We start from the raw sequence: 26,200 nt of genomic DNA on the forward strand, positions 1-26,200 counted from the left end.
TTATCAATATTATGACTGCCTTGTAAATAGTAACCTGAGTGTGATAAAAATATCACAGTCACTTATTTAAAACGCCAGCTTCTGGGTTCCATACCTAGAGACTCTGGGGTGAGCCTCACAATGGGTGACCCCAGACCCATTCTTTCAGACCCTCTGCATCGGTTTAGTTAAGTCCCAAAGGGCACAGACTTGTCATTTAACTACCCAGAATATCGTCAGTGCCCAACACTCAGAAATGATGCTTGCTAATAAACAAGAAACACCAGGAAGTCTGAACACTTGCTTCTTAAAAGATGTAACACTTTGTCCCCAGTATCATTTCACAACTTCAACCAGTTGCATAATTCCCACCCCTCCTTAAGAATGAAATTCCAGCCACGTCAGTTTTCCTGTAGTGAACTTTTCTGACACCCCCAGCCTGGATTAAGTGGCCCTCCGTTGTGGTTCCACAGCTCCCAGACCAGACCAGCACTTACCTTATATTCTAGTTGTCAACTTAACTGTTAATCTTCCCCCCACTAGCAAAAAGTCTGCCCCCTTCCCTGAGGACAAGTGCTGTGTCCCCTTCTCTCTTGTGTGTCCACAATCTAGACTGGTGATCGGCACTAAATCAGCAGTCGTTAACGAAATGAACCACAAAGGGTATGGAATGGGATGGGACAGGTGATATAAACACTTTGGAATGGAAGAGGGCTGAGAACCCTCTGTGATGTCCTAGTAGCTGTGCTTTGAACATCCTGCAGGAAGCCACAAGAGGAATGGAGGGGCCGCCCCAGGCCACAGAGGAGGATGTGCCTCCCCTGGGCGCAGGGTCTGCTCCAGTTACTTTCCTCTCTGAAGTTGCTGCCTTGCTGTGTGAGAAATGTGCCACCAAAGCAGAAAGCCTGCCTGCTCTTGCCGGCAGCCTTTTACATAGAGATGGAGATCGCGTACTGGAGAAGTGGTAGGCAGGGCGGGGGCTTCCTCTGGGGGAGGCCAGGATGAGGAGGTGTGGCCTCATTGTGTGGCTCTGGACTCGGGTTTGCAGCCCCAGGTCACAGGGAATTTTGTTCATTTTATCCTACTAATCCTCACAACAGGCACACCTCAGCCCCCTAAGAAAGGAGCAAGGCATAAGAATTTCCCCTAGTGGAAGCCCAACTCCTTTCGTAGAATGACATTGGAGGAACACACACAGATTTCCCATATCTTGAGCCCAGTGAGACCCTGCAAGGGACCTGCGTCCATCTCCCTTCTTCTGTTAGGCAGAAAGGCTGTTTTGAGAAGACACTTTCATTCTGTCTTGATGACCTGGCTCTAGAGATTGAAAAGAGCTCGAGTCCAACTGGCGTGAAAAGAAACTGGTTCCTTCAGAAGAGCAGAAATGCCAAACTGAGGGCCTCCAGAGTCTCTCAGCCAGAGGGCAGTAATGAAGCTCTCACCCATCAATCTGTCCCCAGAACAATCCTGACCTCCTTCCAAGGCTCTTGCAGATTCAATCCTGGGGTCTTGTCATGGAAAGAGCCCAGAAGTAGACTCCTGGCTCTGTCATTATCTAGTTGTACGACTGGGCAAGCCACTTCACTTCTCTGGATCTGCACCTCCTTCTCTGTGAACGATGGATTTGGATGAGACAACCTCTAAGTATGCTCCCAGCAGTATGATTCCAGGATGCCATGGGGTCTGTGGTTCTGGGACCATATTGGCATAACTGTCTTGCCTGACCATTAGCAAGAATGGCATCATTGGTTTACCTCCTCCCATCCACTCCACCCTCCCTAAGTGTTAGTGGAAGACTGGTGTCTCTTAACTTCTGTCCCTCTACCTACCTTCCAGCCACATCTAACTCTCCTCCTGTCCCCACTACCAGTGTGTACAACCTGTGGAGGGGAAGTACAGATGGATGCCGCCAAAGGTCATCAGCCACTTTGTTTTGACCCTCAGCAGCTCTGGCAAAGGACACGGCAGAATTGCTGTTGGGGTGTTTATGAGGATTTCACTCACCTGCCTTCTCATCTTCCGTTAGCTGACTGAGTTCACAGAGATTTGGTTCCATTTTGGCATCCCTAAGAGGAGAGTTGAAGCATGAGAGGGACAAGATGGATTTTTTTTAGGGCCCTCAGCAATATGATGTGAGTAAGCCCTCATGTTTTTCAACGAGAAAGAGTTCTACCAACGGCTGATGGTCAATGACATCAGCAAATCAACCCCCTGCTCAGGCTCCTCTGATCACAACTCCAGTGCCCCCCATTCAGATGCTCTTCACCATGCCTTCCTTTGGGCAACTAAATTCTTACTCCCTCCCCTGCAGGGGAGTGTCCTGCAGTACTCCCCCCTACCCCCAGCTGATCTGGGCCCTAACTCATTGGTGCTGACTCAAAGAAAAGCAGACCCCTCAGGCGGCCGGAGGGTGGACCTGGGCCAGAGCCTGCAGGAGTGGGCAGGAGGGCAAGCAGAGGCGGGAAACCCATCAATCAGCCTGTCACCAAGTCTTTGCCGATCCCCTCCCCCACTCCCTACCGGGACTTGGTCCCATGCCGAGCTGCACAGTGGGGTCCCAGAGAAGGAAGGGGAGAAGACAGGAGCCTTTATTTTGTAGCAGCTAAAGATGTAAAGATGGAGCTCATTCTTTTTGGGGGTCCATCCCCAAGTGTGCTAACCCACCGTCACTCACAGGAGGAAGGTCTGAGTACTGCCAGTAAAGGCTGCCACGGTGGAGTTTAGGGAAAGGGGCAGCCAGGGTAGAGTTTTGAATCAGTATTTGCGAAGTTTTAGACATAAGAGTGAGATAATGTCAGTTGTTTATAAGAAAGAGAGGAGGCAAATGGAAATTATGAGCAGAGTTTAACGCCCTCAAATCGACACCCTTGGTGCCACCATTGCCACCGCCCCCCCCCCTTTTCTCTCCTACAGGCTTGCTGGGTATGGGGTAACTCCTCTGAGTTAAAGCACTGTGTTTTTAAAATGTCCCTGCTAAAATGAATCAACTATGCTACTCTGAGAATGCCTTTTTAACCCTGTTAGTACCCAGGATTGCATTTGCAGAGAGGGAATACAGGCCCATAAAAGATTCAGGGGCACAGAAAAGTGACTTTGGGATGAGGAGGACAGACTTTAGAACCGCAGAGCCCTAAGCAGTGAAATCGTGACTCAATGACTTAACCTTGTGTAACTGAACTAGGGGCAGTGAGTCAACTCCTTTGAGGCTTAGTTTCCCCATCTAGTGAAGAGGAGTAAAGCAGAAACCCCCACGGGGCCTCGGTCGGAGAGGCACAATACTAGCACTGCATAGGCGCTCTGATACACAGGCACTGAGTAAAGACGAGACTGGGGAGAAATGAGCTCGTGGGCAGGGAGCGCCAGACACAACGGCACTTTCTCGTCCTTCTGAGGCCAGGCTTGACGAGCAAAACGTATCCAGGGCTCCCTCTGCTGTCCTTTCTTTACACCCATCTTCCTGTATCAGATACAAAGTGCCCAGGGTCCTGAGCCTGGGGCGCAGAATGGGCTCGTGCCCTAATTTAATCAGTGGAGTCCTGTTTGCACTTTGTTATCGTTATTTCTTGAAAACTTTCTTTCCTTTCCATTCTGCTGTTCCTTCCCTAATTTTATGCCTTTGTCTCATGCCTAGGTTGGCCCTCCCATCACTAATATCCTTCACAATATATCACTCTCAAAAAACCTGTCTCTTTATCTGTAAAAAGAAAATGTTCTCTGAAGTGGAAGCCAGTAAAATAACAGAGTTAAAGTTCGATAACGGAACTTTTAGGTTCAAAGTTCATCCTTTTTCCACATTATCACCTCTCTCTGAAGTGTGTGACCTTAAACATAACATTTAACTTCCCTAAGCTTTTTCCTCGTCTGTAAAATGGAGGAAACAATTGTACTCATCCCATGAGCCTGGTGTGAGGAGAAAGGGTGACAATGAAGGAGCAAAGGAGAATCGACAACAGAAACAGCACAGTCAATACTTGCTATGGTCCTAAAGCACAGTGCGTTCAAGTAACTGGAGCAAGTTAGGTGCTTACAGTGGAAACAGAACATGAAAACAGATAAGACTGGAAAGGTAAACAGGAGTCAAGTCATGAAGAGCGTTGGAAAATATGGTCCCACAGTCAGCCAGTGCAGGCTGTCGTGAGGATTACATGAGTTTATACGGGTCAAGCCCTTAGAACACAGTCAGGCTCCCCACAAGGCGCATGTGTTAGGTATTCCTGATAAAACCCTCCCGCTGCTAATCACGACTTAAAACAAAAGCAGGGAAATTTGTGAGCAGAACAGCCTTGAGTCGATGAGTTAAGGAATAGCTGCTTGAAGGAGAAAAGACTTAGAAAAAAGAACATCAGGAAAGAGAAGTGAAGACCCACATCAACCCTGTAATACTGGCCTTTGAATTTTAACAAATTACATCATTTCATGTGCATGTGTGCACACTCATGCACACACACTCACACACACACAGCTCCCTCTCAACAGAGAGAAGCCCCTCTCCTACTGGCTCCCTTTCAAGCTACACCTCCACTCAGCAACCTGTTGGCTCTGCCCAGTGGTAGCACCATTAGGGCATCTCCCTGCGTCAGTGTAATCTTTTGACCTACTTCTGGGGGGCCATGCTCCCACTTAGGTTCACCCACTGGTTTGTGTCTTCATTGCTCTAGTTACTCAATTGGAAAGCCCAGTGTTTTTGACAGTGCATTTATTTAATACTTTCCTCCTGAACTGACCTTCTGAAAGGGAAAAAAAAATTCTTGAAGACTCTGAAAATGTGCTTAGAGACCTGAACACCCTAAGTTTGACAAATGCTTGATAAATAAAATCTTATTCAATTAAATGCATTATCACTACAGAAGAGTTTTGTTTTTACAACTGGTAAAAATAGTTTTTAGTATTATTAACAAAATGAAAATACCAAATTAAAATGTTCTCTTCAAACTAGCAAACCCTAGAAAATACACCCAAGCTCATCTTAAATATATATTAGTGGGTTGTTTGTCCCAAAAGACCTGTAATTATTCAATCCTTTGGTCTCTTTCTTTACTTAGTCTGCTTGGTCACATGATGACATTATGGAAATTTAAAAATAACTTAATACTTACTAAACTTTAATTTTACACAAGCGCTTAACCATTTTATATATGCCCTCAAGATGAATCTTCCAAACCTTACACTTCATTGCCAGGCTATGTTCCTTCCTTGTGGTTATATTGTATCACCCCCTAGCGTTATATATGATGCTTGCAGCCAATACATGATGTCAAATCTCTGATTTACTGAAGGAATGAATAATATCTGTAGATAAGTACTTTCTTGATTTATAGATCAGGTTTCCAAAGAATATATGTAAATCCGTTGGGTTCCAAGGCCAAAGTGCACTATATAAATCTTCAAAAACATCTAGAGAACTAGTGACCATACCATGATACCTTACGAAAGTTGTTTTCCAAAGTCACTGCACAAAACATATGGTGAATATAGTGTTATAAGATCAACAATGATTATTCTGTTATCCCCTGCTGACATTTCTAGAGATACATCAATGTTTAATGTCAATCCAGGAAAATGCAGCAGCTGGCTTCAGTAATAGAGAACAAAACCATAGACAAAGAGATGGCTCTAGTTCCACTTAAAAGGTTAATTTCTGGGCTTCCCTGGTGGCGCAGTGGTTGAGAGTCCGCCTGCCGATGCAGGAGACATGGGTTCATGCCTCGGTCCGGGAAGATCCCACATGCCGCGGAAAGACTAGGCCCGTGAGCCATGGCCGCTGAGCCTGTGCGCCCCGCAACGGGAGAGGCCACAACAGTGAGAGGCCCGCATACCACAAAAAAAAAAAAAAAAAAAGGTTAATTTCTTTTAATGATTAGCATCTATTACTATTATATCTTGAGCTGCTGAAATAGTTCTCGATATTTTTTAGTTTTTTTTGCTTCACAGAATTTAATTAACATGTTTTCTAGCTTATAATGACTCCAGCTTGCTGGGTTTTCTTGTTCATTGGCATTGACTTTGTAGAATTTATCAGTTCTCCTTATTTCCTCTAAATTCTTCTATTAATTCTTCAGTGTGCTCCTCAAGAACATCTTCAGAGCCATCCCCACCTATTTATCTAGTGTTTCCTATCTTCATCATGGCCCAGAAATGCTAAAAAATCATGCACACATTTTTTCTGTTTAACAATATAAATGTTCCTATTTGTTTCCAGCAATGCTTTTCTGCCTTGAAGTCCACTTTGTTAAATATTAATACTGCTTTTGTTTCATGGATTACTGTTTTCAGGTTATATCCTTTTTTATCCCTTTACTTTAAACCTTTCTGTATCTTTATGTTTTTAGTGTGTCTGTATCTGATTCTTTAGGTCTTTCTTTAATCTTTATATTTTGTGTATGTAATCCAATTTGACGATCTTTATCTTTTAACCGAAGCCTTTAGTCTGTTTATATGTAACGTTATTACTGATACATAAATACATACACATGTGTGTATTTATGTATATGCTTAAATCTACCATCTTACTACGTACTGTCCTACTAGTTCTTTTCCTATCCCTTCTGATTGTTTAATTCTATTTCTACTGCGTTAATTTGTTATACATTATTTTCTATTCTTTTAATGATTACCAGAGATTACAACATATACTTGATTTGTAGTTTGACCTCTTCCAGAACAATCCAAGAACCTTAGAACATTTTAGCACTATTTACCCTTTCTCAACCTATATGCTGTTGCTATAATACATTTTAGTATTACCCCCAAACTTATTACTGCTACTATTTATACAGTCTATATTCACTTGTACTTACCTATTTCTCCTTTTTTGTTGACTTTCATTACATTTCATTTTGTTGACTTTCATTTTCAAGTCTTAGATTAGTTACTTTCTGTCCAATAGGTGGACCTGCGATAATAAATTGTTTTGTTTGAAATTGTCTTTATTTCACCTTCATGTTTTAAGAATATGGTCACTGAGTATAGAATTTGAAGAGCTTTGAAGATATAAATCTATTGTCTTACAGAGTCTATTGTTAAGAAGTTGACTGCCTTAGTGCTGCTCCTTTTTTTCTACTAGCTGCTTTTAAGATATTCCTTTTGTCTCTGGTATTCATACTACTATGATATTCTTAGGTGTGATTTTCTTTGTACTTATTTTGCCTAAGGCTTACAGGGAGATTCTTGAATATGTGGCTTGATATTTCTTTATTGATTTGGGAAAATTCTTACCCATTATCATCCCTCCTTTCTCCTTCTGGAACTCGTTACACACTTGTTATTAGAACTCTTCACTTTATTTCCTATGTTTCTTACACTTGTTCATACCTTTCCATTGTTTTTTGTGCTTCTGGATATTTTCTTTTGATTTCCCTTTCTAGCCACAGATTCTCTCTTAATCTGCATCTAATTTGATGTTAAATTCATCCATGGAATTCTAATTTTAGCTACTAAATTTTTTACTACAACAATTGTTTTGTGTGTTTTTTGGTAATAAAATTCTTAGTCTTGTCTTTTATTACCTTGTTCATATTATGTAGTTATTTTAAAGTCAATGTCTGATATTATTTGGATACTCTCTGGATCTGTTTCCATTGTTTATTGTTTCTCTTGGTTTTTTTTAAAAATTTTTTTATTTTTTGCCGTACGTGGGCCTCTCACTGTTGTGGCCTTTCCCGTTGCGGAGCACAGGCTCCGTACGCGCAGGCTCAGCGGCCATGGCTCACGGGCCCAGCCGCTCCGCCGCATGTGGGATCTGCCCAGACTGGGGCACGAACCCGTGTCCCCTGCATCGGCAGGGAGACTCTCAAGCACTGCGCCACCAGGGAAGCCCCTCTCTTGGTTTTTAAAATCAAACTATCTTGTCTCCTTGTACACTTGGTTATTTTTACTTGGGTGCCAGATATCATATATTAAAAAGTATAGAGATAATTGAAGTTTAGAATATCTTTTCTTTTTCCAGAGAGTATTTACATTTGCTTCTTGTAGGCAGCTAGGGCACTAGGAATTCTAAATTAACTAAATCCAGTCATGGGTTAAGATGATTCAGAACTCATCTTCAGTCCCAGTGAGGACTTTTTTCTTGCTCACTTCTACTCCCGGTGTGTAGCCTGCTGGAGGAGTTTTACTCCATACTGGGATCTCACCAAATCAAAGGAAGAGCTAATATCCAGGCAAGAACCTGGGCAACTTCAGGGAATCTTAGAGGCAAAAATTCATGATCTGTCTCTTAGAGTATTTCCATTAAAAGACTCAATTCCAGCTAACCACCTCTCTCTGTGTGTGACTCTGCCCAATTTATAAATTCCCCAAAGAATAATTTGTTTGATCAATTATATCAGTTTGTATTATGTGACCAAGGGAAAGGATCCTGCTATTGGTAGCCCTACCATAACCAAATGGAATGAAAAAGGTAAGTTGCTCAAAGAAAGATTTGGGGAGACAAAAATGTCTTATTATGGAACATAAGAAAGAGTAAGGAATCAGAGATCACAAAAGATGGGGAACCAATTTGGAGGAGAATATGATTTCAGCTCTAGAAATGTCAAAACAGGTTTCTGTGAAACATCTGATTTGGTCAGGGTGCCAGCAGAAAACAGATGGGACACTAAAATGGGGTGACTGAGGAGAGCTGAATAAAGGGACTAAGGCCAACAATGGATGAAGCCTTCAAGGACTAGTAACAATGGGGAGTCATTACCACCCTAGGCCTTCAGGAATAAGGGGAGAGTGGTTACTAAATCTCAGAAAGAGCAGCTGTAAATACAGGAAAAGAGCCACCTAAGAGAGCTGAAGCCTTCAGCAGAAGGTCTACCTGAACCAACTCTGCCAAGGAGGAACAGAGGAAATAAATATCATGATTCTGCTTTCTTCTCATCTGCCAAGTCTTCTGCTGGTGCCTCCCATTTATTGAACCTAACCAGAAGCCAGAGAACAAGAAAACACATTGCTACAGCCCATACAAGGCAGAGAATCTCCTGGAGCAGAGCTGGGTGGTAAAGATGATGTATCTGGAGAGACTCCCTTTTCTGCGTGTTGCTTCAGTGGCATAAAGAACCCAAAATGATCAAAGAATTGCCTCAAGATTTCAACTTAAATAGAACCAAGATTGTGTTCCCTGGAAGAAGCATTTCTTCCTTAGGCACTGAGACCTCTAAACTCATCAAATTCAAGGTCACAAAGCAAGGGAAACAAAAAACGCCTTCAGCGGGTCAACTGGCATAATTCTCAGTGGTGTAAGTCCCACTTCGATCCCTTGATTTCTTGACCTGTGCATCCTATGGGGGAGAAAGCACCATATACTGTTAGGTTTAAGGCACATACTGTATCTCCTAAAACGGTACCTAACCTCACAGAAAGTTACCGCCCAGCTGATCCTATAACCGAGCCTTTGGCAAACCATTAAGTCTATCGAGCAAACTGTCTCTGGATAACGGGGCACATGGCAAAACAACAGATTTCCGTGAGTGTGAGCCAACTGCTGCAATTCCTTTACTTCCTTCACTGTCAGAGACTACATACATCACTGTACGGGATATCACAGTGAGGAATTAGGCGTTCTGCAAGTCCATGAACATTGATGCTGGCAGACACGTTGTAGGCAAGAAAGACAAATCCACACCTGTAATACACATCTATCCCTAATTAGACAAACTGCTATCCTCTGCGTGATGGAAGGCATCTAATATAATCACTTGGCCAAGTGGCACCCCTAGGGAATGGTGTCACTTTAGCTCAGCACTGGCCTCTTGCAGCCTCTTGCAGTTCACCACTCAGCAGAGGCAACAGTGTCATCCTCGGTAAGGGGAGATCCATCTTTCTGAGCTCATACACAGGCTCAGTCGCCACTATCATGATTGTTTTGTTCACGGGCCTACTGAGCAAGCACCGAGGTGGTGACTGGGGAAAATTGCTGACATCCACAGAATGGGTTATTTATCTGCTTAGTGAAAACAATACCCATAATGGATGCTTCCTTGTAGGCATTTACATGGGATACACAGATCATCAATTCTGTACTCAAAGAATTGTCTACAAATTTGTCCTTGCAACATTCCTGTCACCAATCTTTGATTCTTATTCTTTCCAACTCCAGCTGGTTAAGTCTAGACTCTGGAGCAGGTTTAAGTTGTAGTCCAAGTCACTCTGCCACTCAGTCTCTACAATCTAGCAAAGGGAACATTCCACTTTAGAAGGCTGCTGTACACTTATAATTTTACAATTTATACAATTTATAATTTTATGGACCAGGTAACAGATGGGCAGTTTCACATGCACAGAAACTCTATGTTCTGTGTTCAGGCATTCTACCAGTAGCAAACAAGAGCTCCTTTTCAAATGGATAAGAGATGTTAGAAGCCTCTAACTCCAAACCCTTAGTGCATGTGACCCTTCTTTTAGAGCATCACAGAGCACCTCTACCACTAACACTTCCAATCTATTGGGATTTGCTAGGTCATAGATGAGATGGCAGTAACTTGGATTATGACTTGGATCTGTTCCAAAGTCCTTTCTCCAGTCGCCACTCAAAACTGATTGCCTTACAGGTTACTCAGTAAATGGGACAGAGAAGCACACCCAAATGTGATGTTTTGTCCCCCAAATCCAAACAGATCCAATAAATATCAAGCCCCCTTCTTAAGTAGGGGTGGTCTAAAGTGAAGAAACTTGTCCGTCACTTTAGATAGGCAGGGTGACCTAAATCACTGTATGCATGTCGAAGGCATATTCACAATACTTCCTGATCTCTCTTGGTCCAGTTATTTCATCAGTGTAATGGATCACTCTGATATTGTGTGAGACGTGATCAAGATCCATCAGCATTATGACAGAGAACACGTGAGTTGCTGGCCCTGAAGTAAAACAATGAAAGTATACTGCTGTCCCTGTAACGTGAAGGCAAACTAATTTTGATTACTTTGCATATAGGGATGAGGGGAAACATTTGTTAGGTTAATAGCATGCCAGGGCCAGAGGTGTTGCTTTCCTCCAATACAGAACTACATTTGGAATCACATTGAGATTGGTTATGACCAAGACCATTGCTCATGACAATTTCAGTTTTCAGTCTTACCATTAATCTGATTCCCCAGGGATTCCTTTTGGTTTACTACCTTGGTATATGTTTTAGGTGCAGGGGGAGGGGAGGAGGCAGGGGAGTACAATTCTAGGTTTGTGCTTGACTTTTCCAAAACTAAGAGCCTTCCCTCCGTTGGCCAAGGGATGAATGAAAGTTAATTCACCAGCTACTAAGTATTATCTAGTCCCATTCTACATTCTGGGAGTGGGGTAAAAACCCCAGGATGGGAGGCAGCATTCCACACTACCCACTGATGACTCAATCCAAGATAGCATCTGACTTCCGTAAGCTCCTGTTCTGACCATAGTCAATGGCCTCAGGTTTCCATGTGGAAGAACTGGGGCACAATTTACAGTGTATTCTTGTAGCCTAACTGTAATGTTCTTCAGTGAGTTGCAATTTGCAAGGTGGTTTGAAGGACAAAATGCAAGAAGTGTTACTTTTAAACTAGACGGTTTGTAAGTTTAGAATACAATTCCAGTAATAAGTTTTATGTTATGGATACTTGCCCTTCTAAAATTATAGCCAATCTGATTTCCTCTTGGAGATTTTTCTTGTCATGTGTAGTTTTGATGAGACGGTTGACTAAGGTGCCAAGGGACAGAAATGTAACCTCAACTAAGCCAACTGGACCCTCTCTTCAGGTTTTTGATTCCAGAATAATGCCCAAAAGAAATAAAGGGGGCTTCCCTGGTGGCGCAGTGGCTGAGAATCCGCCTGCCAATGCAGAGGACATGGGTTCGAGCCCTGGTCCGGGAAGATCCCACATGCCCCAGAGCAACAAAGCCCGTGCGCCACAACTACTGAGCCTGCGCTCTAGAGCCCGCGAGCCACAACCACTGAAGCCCGTGCGCCTAGAGCCCGTGCTCTGCAACAAGAAGCCACCGCAATGAGAAGCTTGCGCACCGCAACAAAGAGTAGCCACCGCTCAATGCAACTAAAGAAAGCCAGTGCAACGAAGACCCAATGCAGCCATAAATAAATAAATTTATTAAAAAAAGAAATAAAGAGGACTGTCTCTCAGCTCCTCCATTGATAACTGTGAAGATGCCCTGGTTTCTTCATCTTACAAACCTAGTCTTTCTCTTCTAGCCTGTGAAGCACTCAATTATGCTCCAGTAAATCTCTTCTGCTTTAGTTAGCTTGAGTCAGTCTCCTACATGCAACCAAAAAACTAACTGAAACAGGCAGGAATTGGGGCAGCGCTGTGATCTTGGCAGGAGTCCATGAACGTTTTCCAAAGCTCAGTGCTTTCCCTTAGTGTATCTGTGCCATTTGACTCAAATTCTCTAAAAGAAATGATTGGAGGAATTCCCTGGCAGTCCAGTGGTTAGGATGCCTTGCTCTCACTGCCAAGTGCCCAGGTTCCATCCCTGGTTGGGGAGCTAAGATCCTGCATGCCACAAGGCACGGCCAAAATATATATATATATATATGATCGGTTCCATTTACTCTATCATTTGTCCATCCCTTTTCAATCGTGCTTGGGGAAATTCTTTTATGATTCATGTGCAAAAAGCAGCCAAACCGTAACTTACTTTCCCCACAGCCTGGAGTAAGCTGAAGAAAGACGAATCTACACTTAGAATAAAACACTAGGTGAAACACCTGGAAAAGTTAGTGTTTCTTGATCCTTAGCAAAAACATCCTAGAATGTAACCCCTGACAGATCCACATGACAACTTCACAGATAAAACCACAAGCAGATGGGATGCAGCGGAGTAAAACCAACCTTCTCCTTACAAGGAACAGCACAAAAGCCCGAAGAATTGTAGCTGTAGAGTACTCCGGACTATGGGTATGTCACACTGACACACACACACACACACACACACACACACACACACACGGCGTATGTCACACTGACACACACACACACACACACGGCGTATTAGCTTCCTGTATCAAAAAATCTCGCTTTAGCTCTTCTTTTCCCTGGGATCAAAAATGTACTTTATAAAAGCTTCTCAGCCCAAACCTCACATCTCTTCCTCCTTCCCCAACATCGTAACTCATCCTCTTGTCACAGGCAGTTTCCCTCCTGCTTCCACCTCTTTTCTACTGAAATACAGCACCACTATCTCCAAACTTAGCACTCTTTCCCTCTCCAAGATCCAGTTAGTGAGTGTTCTAAAGCCAATTTTACCTAATTTGTTGTTTGAGGGGGAAACTAGTATATCCTTTCTACAAATGAGGAAATTGAAGAAACAGAGTAAACTTGTCCAAGGTCACTAGCTAGTAAGAAATTTAAACTCCTACTTCTGACTCTAGAATCCATGTTTTTAACCACTATTCTACATTTTCTTGTTCTTGTCCTTGTCCTAATTTTGTTCCCAAATTAAATTTTGGGAACATTTTGTAGATTTCAGGTAAAGAAAAATTAGCATTTTGATTGAAACTGCCTTATATAATTACTTTACACTTTTATCACATAAACCAGGAGTTTGTAAATGTTTAATGTGCCAAGCTGTTTCACCCCTGCTAGCAAACTTAAAGAGCAGTGATCATATCTTGCCCTTATTTCAGGGAGTGGTCAATGCACACTGGTTTAATGTACGGTCTCTATCTTCAATTAACCCCGTTCTTCACTGGCTGAACCCACAAATACACCTGAAGTTCTTTGGTGTCAGCCATACCTCCCACACTCCTTGATATGCCTTCTCAAGGGTCCTGGCTTACAGAACTGACTGTGGCATGGCATTAACTTGACCCCTGACTCATTTTGACTCACGTATCCCAAAACATATACTCAAAGTTCCCCTTCCCTGTTGTTGAATTCTGGCCCAAAGTGCTATCAACAACAAAAAGGCTTTTGGTTTTCCAGAGGGAGACGGTTAACAGTGAAATTTTTAAAACTCTGTACAGATTGCTTGGCTCTGGTTCTACTCCCAAACTGCCGATGTTATTTCCAATCTTAACTGAGTCCTCCCACAATTCCTTCTTAGCCCATTTTTGGTCCCAAAATTCAGTCTCTAGTCCTCGTTTCTTGCTAATAATCCTATGAAACAAAGCTCAAGTAACCTCAGCCCTCACCTACACACCCAAAACAAAACTTGCAATTAGATGTGTTCCTGTTTGGGCTTTCTGGTGACCTGTATACACACAAATAGCATTGGGTTGGCCCAAAAGTTGATTCGGGTTTTTCCGTAACATCCTTAGGAAATATTTAGAATACAATGAAATGGCCTGTAAGCTTAGAGTCTAGTGAGGAACACAGGCATTACTCTTTATACCCTGATGCAAAGTCAATTAAACAGCTTAGAAAAACAAAGGCTCAGAAAACCACTGTAAAACCAAGCCAAAGGGTGGGGAAGCAGATTACAAAGGGACACACTCTTGAGCCCAAAAAACAAGGCAGGCTAGTACAGTGAGAAAGCATGGATTAGGGGTCAGAAACCTAATTTCCAGCCCTACCCCAACCAGTTGCCTCCTGTAGTCTTGGAAACGTCACTATTTTTTTTCTTATTTATTTATTTATTTTTGGCTGTGTTGAGTCTTCGTGGCTGTGTGTGGGCTCTCTCTAGTTGCGACTAGCAGGGGCTACTCTTCATTGCGGTGCATGGGCTTCTCAATGCAGTGGCTTCTCTTGTTGCAGAGCATGGGCTCTAGGCACACGGGCTCAGTAGTTGTGGCTAGTGGGCTCTAGAGCGCAGGCTCAGTAGTTGTGGCACAGGGGCTTACTTGCTCCATGGCATGTAGGATCTTCCCGGACCAGGGCTCGAACCCATGTCCCCTGCATTGGCAGGCAGATTCTTAACCACTGTGCCACCAGGCAAGCCTGAAAAGTCACTATTTTTTTAGCCACAAAAATATTTACTGGGCTTCCCTGGTGGCGCAGTGGTTTAGAGTCCGCCTGCCGATGCAGGGGAAAACGGGTTCGTGCCCCAGTCCGGGAAGATCCCACATGCTGCGGAGCGGCTAGGCCCGTGAGCCATGGCCGCTGAGCCTGCGTGTCCGGAGCCTGTGCTCCGCAACGGGAGAGGCCACGACAGCGAGAGGCCCGCGTACCGAGAGAAAAAAAAAAAAACTTACTATTTCAACAGCCTTCTAATTGGTCTCTATGCCCCCCACCCACTCCTCTTAAACTATCATAAAAAAAACAACTATGTCTAGGCGTATCAGCTCTGGAGCTAAGAATGCATGGGTTGAAATCCCAGCTTCATCATTTACAAGTTATATAACTTTGTCATGTGTAAATGAGATTATCTACACTTCATTAAGTTGTTGTGGTATTAAATAATACTCTATGCTTAGAATACCCAGGCTCAACAAATGTTAAACGTCACCTTACCATTTTAAAATTCTAGTAATTCTCTATTGCCTACAGAATCACACCCAAATTCCCAAGCAAAGTAACAAAAGCCTTCAAATAAGACTCCAATTAGTAATCCCAGCTCCCATCACATACTCCATTCTACTACCAGGCATTACGCGGGAAACTAAGCAGAGAAGTTAAGGAACTTAACATACACCATACAACTACCTAGGCAGTTTGGCTGACTTGGTGCTTCTTAACCGCAGCCACCTAATGCTTATTCAACTCCCTATGTGGATCCAAAATCCCACTCCTGCAGGCCTGTGTCAAACATTTCTACAAGGTCAGTGTGTGGTCAGACAAAACACCAAGTTAATAGGCAGTGTATGTCATCCTACCTTCAAAATATTAAAATCTATATATTAACTGTGATTTTAAAACAGTTTGCGTTTTTTGAACCAATGTATCTCCAAGAAATCTAACTGGCAAGAACAGACTTAGGCTCATATTTTTATGTCATGTACCATTTGACTATTGAAAAAAACTGGATTATGACAACCCATCTGAGCATGTTCTTCCAACAAAAATTAAAAGAATTTTAATATCCAAGTCCTTTTTTAGAAAGCAAGTTAATGCAATGCAAATAAGAACGTCTAACTAATAGAATTAACAACAAACCAAAGTAATTTTGTTACATAAATTAACCCATTTATTATAGGCTAGCAACGTATCAAATGGTGGCGCTTCTACTGGTCCTTCAATTCCTTCAGTCTTCTGATGGCAGACTTTACTGTGACGGCAGAAGTGGTGCTGGAAAGAAAAACAAATTTGGTTCCAAAACTAGTTAACATGTAGAATGGCAAATGAGAAATGTGCCTCATTTTTACATTACAATCTTAATGATGATGATGGCATCTATTAACAGCCACGTCTTCAGAACCCGAAGAATTAGGCAATCTCATGCGTCTGATTTCTCAGACAGCAGAGCATGAAATTAACATGAAGGAATGACTACAAGAGGCTGACTAAACTCATTAAAAGAGAACGGACAGAATGTCCGAAGAAACTAATAAATTGTAAGATGGTACGGTGAGATATCAAGAAAACAATGACTAAGGCAGTAAAGCAGACTACAGTACATTGTGGAAATGACAGAAGAATGTTTTGCCACAACACTCAGGAACTGCACCTGAAAAACATACACCCACCCCACCCCCACGTGGCAGACGAATGCTAATTTAACCATCACGGCCAAGAGAGCAACCAACTCCCCACTTCCCCTTTCATCCTCACAGACACTCCCACAGGTGCTTTTATGTATATCCACTTTATCATTTCAACATTTTCCAACGTTTTACATTGTTTCCATTTTAAATTTAAATTTAACAAAAATCAACAACTTCAACTACACTAGCCAAATCCCTTAACTGTACGTAAGTGACTAGTGTATTGGACAGCACAAGTCCACACACTAGCTAGAGGAAAAACATGTCAACCTTCAGGGTCAGCAATGAATTCCAAGGTTAGCGGCCTTCAAGAGTGGCCCGAGTTTCCAGAAACGGATCAACTCAGGAGTCCACACAATCAATAACCAGCACAGAGGTTTATCACAGCAATAAATATCACCTGGCCCTTGTCAGTCACAAAGCTGAAAAAGTCCAACCAATACTGTTTAGAGTGGCAAAGGCGTGGCGGCCCAGATGGCCTCAATACACATACAGTAATAAGCTAACTGACCTCTTAGTTTTTATAAAAACAGCCTGCCACACAAGCGTTCAGCAGTCAGCCCAACTAACAGACCTGTTAAACAAACTAGCCCATCCAGCAACAAACCTGGAATTTCGACACGCTCCGAACACTTCCAAATACCATAAAGAAATGGACTCACTTGTAGGTCCACGCACCACCAGCTACCGTTTTCATGCAGGAACCACAGTGCCAAATGCCCACAGCTCGTCTCTTCATCTTGGTCTGTAAAAGACAATCAATTTTTCCTATGACCAAAAAGGAACCTTTTATATAATAAACAGCCAGGGGTCTAAATTACACTAGAAAACTAAAGCTGGTGTATTTTATGTGGCTATTCATGTTTTTTCTACTTTCAAGTTCGCTGGTGCAAAATTTGCATTCACCATGGTGACACTGCCAGGGATGTGGAAGACCCTTCCCTCCCCCCAAAACAAGCATTGCCGTAACAGTACTTTTGCACACAATAAACACACAAATATTTAACAAAAATCTCTAGCAACATCAGTAGAAAAAACACAGAACATGTCCCAAAAAGCAGCTTTGCTTTCGGCTGGGGCTGCCAAATAATTTTTCCCCCTTTAGCTCCCAAATAGTTTTCTTCAAATGAAAAGCGTCTGACAAAACCTGAAATTATAAACAATACTCTTATCTCATAACGGCTCACCAATGGTATGTGCAACTCTAACCGCTCAACAACTTAGAACCAGCAAACCATTTATAAACTTCCTTCAAGAGAGGGCTCACTTCAGAAGGCAACCTTCCCTCCCTCTCCCCGCCCCCGTCCCAGAGCCCATCTTACCTTGCCACAGAAGGAGCAAGTGTACTTGGCGTGCTGGCTGATTTCAATTTTCTTCACCATTTTCCTCAGGGAGGCACCATAACGGGTCCCGTATTTGCCCACGATTCCGACCTTCTTGGTGCGTTTCGCCTGTTAAGAATGAGATAAGACAGAAACCAGCGATATTCGGACCAAGAAACGGAGACTTCGTCCCTCCACCAAGTCCCGGGGCCTCCATACGCCATTCTTCCACCCACCCAGCCCCCGCCTGTCACGTAGCTCCCCCCATTCCACCCCATCCCGGTAAAACCAGGACCGACGGTGGGCCTGGTGCTCCGAGAGCACCCGGTTAACCCGGCCGGACGCCAGCCCCCCCGCCAAGCTCCCCCGCCCATCCGCTCCAGGCCGCGTCCGAAAGGAGCGGCGAGGGTACAGAAGCCGGGGACACGGCACAGAGCGGGCGAGCAAGAGAGGTAGGTTAGGACGAAGAAACAAACAAAAAAAAGGATAGATGCAAGCGGATACACATCTAGGCCTCACCCGGGAGCAACACTCACCATGACGCAGCAACTTAAGTCCAAGCCCAAAGAGGAAGTGGCCAACTGCGCAGGCGCGGTTTTAGGCGGTCAAGCGGAAGTGGAGGGCTGGGAGGCCCAGCTAGGAACTGAACTCTATGGTTCGGAGGTTTTTTCTCATTCCGGGTGCCTCCCGGAGGGTGTGGCTGGACGCTTCTGAGACAGGTTTACTCTTTCACAGGTTGTAGCAACAAACTGTGTAGCAGAAGCACTTTCCCACATCGACATTATCTGACACATATCTCACGAAATCCTGCAAAGCAGGTACGATTTCCGTCATTTTTATGGACAAGATTCAGAATTTAAGTGACTTGCTCACTGGCGCTTGGCTTAGATAAGGGCTTAGATCTTATGATTCCAAATCTCACTGCTTTCTACAGTATGCCTTCTAAAAGCGGCAGGCCCTGTGCAGGGGGCCGGCACAGAGGTGACTAAAGACCAAGGCTCCACTCATAAGTTACAGTCTAGCCAGAGGAAGCCATATGACCACATTAACAAGTTATAAAACCGATCAGAGCTCTGAAGGAAGGAAGATGGTTCCACCGACTCCTAAAACGGAAGAGCCTTGGGTTCCCTGAGGAAAGTCAGATCCGAAGGCTGGGGAGGAGTGAACCATGTAAGTCTTTCAGCTTCTCCCTCCATCTCAGTTCTGATGGCCTACCTCCCGCTTCATTTCAGAATCCACTCCCACGGCCCCATCCTCAGCTGTCAGGTCCCTGCCTGAAACCTTAAGCCCCAGCATCTCACTCTTGAACCACATCTATTATCTTTCCTTCCAGCTCCTTCGTAAGGGTCAGCAGAGAAGAGCTAGTTTTCTGGTTAAGGCCAGGAACTGAAGGGTATGTTCAAATAAAGAGGCTGGGAACATGTAGAACACGCTCTTGAAAGTTTTGCTGCCTTTTCTCAGAAGATGGTTACGCCCGAGGAGAGGAAGCTCAGAGAATTTTGAAATAAAAGTGTAAGGGAGGATCCATGATTTAGGAGCTAAGAAAGACCATGAGGGCCGAAAGGCATTGTGGGATTACTTGACCTTGTTTCCGGTCAGAATTCAGGTTAAAAACTGGCTTCACGGGCTTCCCTGGTGGTGCAGTGGTTGAGAGTCTGCCTGCCGATGCAGGGTACACGGGTTTGTGCCCTGGTCTGGGAAGATCCCACATGCCAAGGAGCGGCTGCGCCCATGAGCCATGGCCGCTGGGCCTGCGCGTCCGGAGCCTGTGCTCCGCAACGGGAGAGGCCACAACAGTGAGAGGCCCACGTAACGCAAAAAAAAAAAAAAGGCTTCAGTTCACAAATGATTGTGCATGTGTTCATGGCTCATGGTATATTAAAATTCTACAAGCCACCTGGCTTCAGCAGACAATTAACCACCAATCCTCGCTATTGAATATGGGCAGGGAAATTAAAAACTGGTTCTCTAGTTTGTTCTCTTGGATCCCACAAGGTATAAAAAACTTTCTGGTAGGAGGTTTTCGTTTTCTTATAACCCTTTTCTTTTCAGTCATACTGATTTATGCTATATTTCGTCTAGTACTCCGTTGTTTTCCCTACTGTTGTAAACCTGTGACTAAGACTTTTTTGTCCAAGGAGACCTGGGACCAACAGGTCCGACCTTCCACTCTAATAATAGAGAAACATGTTAAACTTTAACCCTGAGATGAACAAAAATATACACCCAGAAAGAATGGCTTCTTGGTAGGGGTGACATCGCCTCCCCGTCTGGTCAACAGTTAAAGAAGCCCTCCCAAAGTTAACCTGGTTCCTTCCCTTTCTAGACTCTTTAAGGCTGTTGTTGTTCTTCTCATTTTGGCCCGTGTTTGTTTAACCTTTTGGTTAAGTTTGTGTCTTCTAGGCTCCAACAGTTTGAAGTAAGGCTCACTGTGGCTCAAGGAATTCAACCCATTCCAGCAGAGAGTGGCCCAGGTCCCTACAGGTCCTTGGAACAGTCAGCGAGGGACATCTACACCTCTAGGGTAGACTACGGTCGGCGGCCCCCGTCCAGCAGGAAGAAGTTTCAGAAGAAGAGACCTTCGGCCCCTTCCCCCTTAAGAATAAGGGTGTAGGGGCTTCCCTGGTGGCGCAGTGGTTGAGAGTCTGCCTGCCGATGCAGGGGACACGGGTTTGTGCCCCGGTCCGGGAAGATCCCACATGCGGTGGAGCGGCTGGGCCCGTGAGCCATGGCCGCTGAGCCTGCACGTCCGGAGCCTGTGCTCCGCAACGGGAGAGGCCACAACGGTGAGAGGCCCGCGCACCGCAAAAAAAAAAAAAAAAAATAGGGGTGTAGAATCTCTCCGGGGGAATGAGACAGGCTGCGGCCAGGGACCCTTTGCTGCCGCGCTTGCACCTGGACACACCTCTCCTCCAGCAACAAAATACAAAGAAACTGTATGGGACTAAAAATGACTGCGTGCATGACCAGGTGGGGCAAATTCTGGACAAAAGATACAAAAGACCAATAAAGCCCAACTGCCATTTCTGAAGAGCCAGGAGCAAAAACTGGGTGAAGGGAGCAAAGGCAGGGTACTGAGCATGCCCCCTGCACTCGACACCACCAGAGGGGTGGGCAAAACACCTAAGCCGCGCCTCCAGTCCGACCCCTGGACACACCCCCACCCTCGCCCCATATAAGGAACCTGCTCTCCCCACCCTCGCAGTTCCCGAGCAAGCAAGGAAACCTGTTGTCAGTTCTCACTCCTCCTTGCTGCAGCAGGGGCCCCAGTAAAACCTTACCTGACAAAAAGAAACCACACACACACCTTGCAGACAGTTACATACTTCGAATTTCATATGGTTACGATCATTCAACCCTTCAAGATTTGAGTACAGGATGGGTAGAGTTGTTACCGACCAGGGTTCTTGGCCTCCTTAATCAATAGAAATTGATCAGAGGCCAGACAAGAAATTCAGGCAAGGCTTTATTGGGGCCCCTGCTGCAGCAGCGGGGATCGAGGAGAAACAACAGGTCCCCTTGCTTGCTTGCTCCCTGAGTGGGAGCCAGCTGGTTCCTCTTATGGGGTGCGGGTAGGGGTGTGTCCAGGGGCCGGGCGGAGGGGTGGCTTAGAAGGTGTTGTGTGCAGGCGCATGTGCAGTGCCCTGCTTTTGCTCCTGGCTCTTCTAAAGTAGCAGCTGGGTTTTTTGGTCTCTTTGTGTCTTTTGTGCAGAATTTGCCCCAGCTGCGCATGCACGCAGTTATTTTTAGTACCGTATAGGTTCTTTGTATTTTGTTGTCCAGATGCAAGCACTGCAGCGAAGGGCCCCAGGTCCTAGCCTGTCTCACTGGGGCTCAAAGCAGCAGAAGTGATAACAATAATGCCAGCTGGCATGTTCTGGAAGGTACCATACGGTGGGCACTGTTCGGAGTATTTTACATGGATGTTCACATTTACTTTTCACTATGATCCTTTGAAATAGGAAGAATCATTATCTTCATCATTAGGATAAAGAGAGGAGGTCTTATTAGTTATGATAAGGAACATAGGTCTGGTTTCAAAGCAGGGCTCTGCTATTTACCCCTTGTGAGACCTCTGATAAGTTATTTTACTTTTCTCTGTGTCGGTTTCCTCAACTGTCAAATCTGAATAATTATAATACCTACCTCATGATGTTGTTGTAAAGAGCCAATGGGTTAAACACATGACAAGCGTTTGCCACAGTGCCGGGAACATAGTAAATACTATACAGTTGTAACTATTACTGTTATCATTTCAGATGGAGAGACTGCCACTCAGAGAAGTTAAGTACTTTGTCCAAGGGCACACAGCAGTGTGGTAGAACTAGAACTGAAATCCACATCTATCTGACCCCAAAGTAAGTTCTGTTAATTGTTGGCTTACACCACTCCAAGTCATAATATTTAGTGCACTGAACTAAATCACAGCAGAAGACGTTCTTAACTTGAAGTCGGGTCTCTGGCACTTGGTCTAGGGCAGGCTCTCTGACTACCTTGTGGTATGATTTTGGGTTAGCCACGGTCCCTGCATGGCCTGGAGACCCACCTCCTGCCTTCCAGCACTGACCATCTTTACAATGAGGGGCTGGACAAGATGACCTCTAGGGTCCCATCCAGTTCTTGTGTTCTGTGATTCCAGGAAGAGTTTCCAGACGTTGAGTGCTGTTGGGGCAGAGGACTGACCGGGCAATTTGTGTTCTCACCATCCTGTAGACTTTTTGTGTGGAACAAAAGCAGTTCTCTCTTTACCCTCCCTGTTCTGTTATGCCAGCTCTGGCTATGTGATTCCAGAGAAAAAGCAAAAAGTCTACTTTTCTGTGGTTGTGGGTAGTGGGAATATTTAAATTGAGTTTTGTTTTTATACATTTCTGCATTTTCTAATTATCTTTTATAATGAGTATGTAGTTATAATTGGAAAAAAAATTTTTTAAGTCCATTAGCAATGAGTACACCTAGCTCTCATCATGGTTTCTAATATCATTCTGTTACACGATGAAAGAAACCAGGGCTCCTTGGAGAAATGACTGATTCTAGGACTGGGGCAGAACATGTACAAGATGAGCCTGGAGCATCTTGTAGTGCCAGAAAGTAAAGGAGTGCTCACAACACAAAAAGCAGAAAAACCCTGCTGTGACGGAGCTGCGTCAAAGAGCCATGGGAACCAACTGAAAGAACTCCCAATGGATAAGTCTGGAAATTTTTGAGCAAAAAATAAAGTTTTATTGATTTTTAACCCAAAGTAGAAAATAAATGTCCATGAGTTCATGCTGATATAAATAAATGGTTGAATAAATAAATAAATGGGGGAGAATCTCTCTTGCAGAAGAATTCTAGATAATTTTTGTGGATTCTGTGCCCTGTAGGAAGGGGGATATAACTCCTCACTCCTTAAGTGTGGGCTGTGCAGAGTAACTTCTTCCAAAGAGCACAAAAAAGGGGAAAAAAAGTGTAACTTTAGAGTGGAGAAACCTGCCAAACAGGTCAAGGTCAATATCAAACAGTCGTAAATCATGGAGAGAGTGTGTCCCTCTGATAGATGTGGTGACAATGGCACTTTATTTCTGTGATCCTCCTCCCCCAAACCCATAACCCCAGTCTAGTCACGAAAAAAAAAATCAGACAAATTCCAATAGTGGGGTGTCCTACAAAATACTTGACCGGCACTCCCCCAAAGTGTTAAGATCATAAAAAGCAAGAGAGTCTGAGAAATTGTCACAGCCAAGAGGAGCTTAAGGCGACATGATGACTAAATGTAAAAATGAGATCCTGGAACAGAAGAAGTTAGGTAAAAACTAAGGCGCTCTGAATAAACTATACACTTAAGTTAATAATAATGTATCAATATTGGTTCATTGATTATAAGGAATGTACCATACTAATGTAAGATGTTAATAACAGGGGGAACTGGGTGAGAAAGTATATGGGAACTGTCTGTACTATCTCTTCAATGTCTTTATAAATCTAAAACTTTTCTAAACATAAAGTCTATTTGAAAAACAACAAGCCGAGGTCACCACAAGTCAACTCCCTGAAGACAGGGCCTCAGTTGTCCACCTCTGCATCCCAGGACTGAGCACAGAGCCTGGCACATCAGTGGTAATGGATATGTATTGAGTGGGGAAGTGTTACCTTGGACGGTATAATGGCGATGATGGGTTTTAAGGGTTTTATTTATCTGGGCTTCTCTGCCTTACAAGGTCAATCCACTTATGTTAGAACTAAAGAAAGGCTTTAGAGATAACATAGCTCCAACTGGAAACTGAAGCCCAGCGAGGTCCAATGACTTGCCCAAGGTCATACAGCCAATAAATGACTTCCAGACTAGTGCTCTTTCTACTATATCACAAGATTCAAGCTGTTTCCTCAGCTGCAAAATGAGTATACCATAACTTCTAAGGTTCTTGGGACGATTAAATAATTTCTGTGAGGTACCTGGTGGGTATTTCTGAATGATGGCTATTATTGTTGAGATGGTGATGATGATACATGATTTCAATGTCTCTTGATGCCTTTTCAATCCTATTTTCTGTTCTGCCACACTCAGGGAACTTCAACATATCTGCTTTCTACTTCTTCTTAAAAATATGCGCATCTCTTGTCTCCTTTAATTTCTTTAGCTTGAGCGCAATGAGACTATTATAGTCATGGCTACTGCCACCGACTACATGGCTACTGCCGATGGAGTAGGGTGTACTCAGTGTCCCTCAGTTTCACCAGAGGCTCCACCCACACATTCTCTGTCCCTTTAGGGTGGAGGACGGCAAGGGGGCCAAGGGAGCAAGTCTGCTCCAGAAGAGAAACACACTGCCTTTGGGGGACTATTTCTGGAAACCTTTCCACCCAAACTATGCCCTGTCTCCAGAAAACTGAATTAAAACGTATTAGTGCAAACAAACAGGACTGGTGAAGGAGTGTTGAGAAACAAGCGCTTGGAAGTTCCCTGGTGGTCCAGTGGTCGGGACTCGGCACTTTCACTGTGGTGGCGTGGGTTCAATCCCTGGTCAGGGAACTAAGATCCTGCAAGCCGTGTGGCTTAGCCAAAAAAAAAAAAAAAAAAACCCAAGCACTCTCATGGCCCTCCTGTTCCAGTCTGTGCTCTAGGCCAGGCAGGAGTGGTGCTCACTCGTCCAGGGTGGGTGGGTAAGCACGGCCAGCCTCGCACTGGGGCAGCCCGAGCTGAGGTGAGCTCTCCTGGGCTGGCTCTAGAGTCTAATTCAGACCATCTTTTAGCACGTTTACCATCGCCCACCCCATCTCCTGTATAGCCTCCTATGTCTCTGGCCTTCAAATGGACAGAGAGAGCAAGGGAAGAGAGGATGCATGAGTAGAAATGCAGTAGAGTGCCTGAAAATGAGACACTCCATTATAAGAGGAAGTCGTTGGGACTCCCCTGGTTGGTGCAGTGGTTAAGACTCCGCCTGCCAAGGCAGGGGACACAGGTTCGATTCCTGGTCTGGGAAGACTCCCACACGCCGTGGAGCAACTGAACCGTGGGCCACAACTACTGAGCCTGAGCTCTAGAGCACGTGAGCCACAACTACGGAAGTCCGCACGCCTAGAGCCCGTGCTCCGCAACGAGAGAAGCCACGCACCACAACAAATGAAGAGTAGCCCCCGCTCGCCGAACTGGAGAAAGCCCGCGCGCAGCAACAAAGGCCCAAGGCAGCCAAAAATAAATAAATAAAAGAGGAAATTGTTCATGCTCAGAGCAGTTTTTTCAAAACTCAACACTTCACTTTAAATAGCAAGCTTGAGGATGTACAAGTAGCACTCTCACGAAATCAGCCCTAAGTGACTTCAGAGAACTGTGCGTGGAGTCTCCATTTGTCTTACCTGTGGGCTGATAAATCTCCACCCCCATCAGAGGATCATCAGGTGTAGAAGTTGTTAACTGTGATGTGTGCCCCTAAAAGTCCCAGTCAACACCTCTGCTGAGGGCTTCTCTGGTGGCGCAGTGGTTGAGAGTCCGCCTGCCAATGCAGGGGACACGGGTTCGTGCCCCGGTCTGGGAGGATCCCACATGCTGCGTAGTGGCTGGGCCCGTGAGCCATGGCCGCTGAGCCTGCGCGTCCGGAGCCTGAGTTCGCAACGGGAGAGGCCACAAGAGTGAGAGGCCCGCGTACCGCAAAAACAAAACAAAACAAAAGCTCTGCTGAGTCACTCCTCCACAGGAGCCCTCAAAATTCACTTTTTGCCTTTAGAAAAATAAATAAGTTAAAAGTTGCCTCCAGAGAAGAGTTCTTGTAGCTGCTGCATTGACCAGCTCTCTTGGGGGCATATGGAACATTTTATTCTTGAAAGAAATCTGGGGTGCAAGCATCATGCTACACTCATCTCATGCTGGAGACAGAAAGGG

At 44.5% G+C, this 26,200-nt stretch overlaps 1 protein-coding gene and 1 long non-coding RNA gene across 3 annotated transcripts; one reads left to right on the forward strand and one right to left on the reverse strand.

Moving 5' to 3' along the window:
• Positions 1-15,982: 15,982 nt before the first annotated feature.
• On the reverse strand, positions 15,983-18,492 carry RPL37A (ribosomal protein L37a). The gene is made up of 4 exons (XM_019938954.3): positions 18,381-18,492; positions 17,845-17,973; positions 17,185-17,267; positions 15,983-16,106 (listed from the first exon to the last, which is right to left on the reverse strand). The coding sequence occupies exons 1-4, from the start codon at positions 18,381-18,383 to the stop codon at positions 16,043-16,045; spliced, it is 279 nt and encodes a 92-aa protein (XP_019794513.1). The 5' UTR covers positions 18,384-18,492; the 3' UTR covers positions 15,983-16,042.
• A 34-nt stretch (positions 18,493-18,526) lies between these two features.
• On the forward strand, positions 18,527-24,231 carry LOC141279142 (uncharacterized). Of its 2 annotated transcripts, XR_012332983.1 has the most exons (4): positions 18,527-18,662; positions 18,779-19,014; positions 20,234-20,630; positions 22,104-24,231. It is a non-coding gene; the product is annotated as an uncharacterized lncRNA (long non-coding RNA). The 2 variants fall into 2 exon arrangements; XR_012332982.1 differs by having other exon boundaries at positions 18,527-19,014.
• Positions 24,232-26,200: the final 1,969 nt, after the last annotated feature.

This window comes from Tursiops truncatus, chromosome 7 (genome assembly GCF_011762595.2).
Source record: "Tursiops truncatus isolate mTurTru1 chromosome 7, mTurTru1.mat.Y, whole genome shotgun sequence".
Lineage (NCBI taxonomy): Eukaryota > Metazoa > Chordata > Mammalia > Artiodactyla > Delphinidae > Tursiops > Tursiops truncatus.

Bases quoted from the DNA above. Each gene is read 5' to 3' on its own strand.
- RPL37A (XM_019938954.3), bottom strand. The intron at 17,268-17,844 runs GTAAGATGGGCT...TGTCTTTTACAG, and splicing joins CTTGCTCCTTCTGTGGCAAG to ACCAAGATGAAGAGACGAGC. The intron at 16,107-17,184 runs GTGAGTCCATTT...TTTTCTTTCCAG, and splicing joins GGTGGTGCGTGGACCTACAA to CACCACTTCTGCCGTCACAG.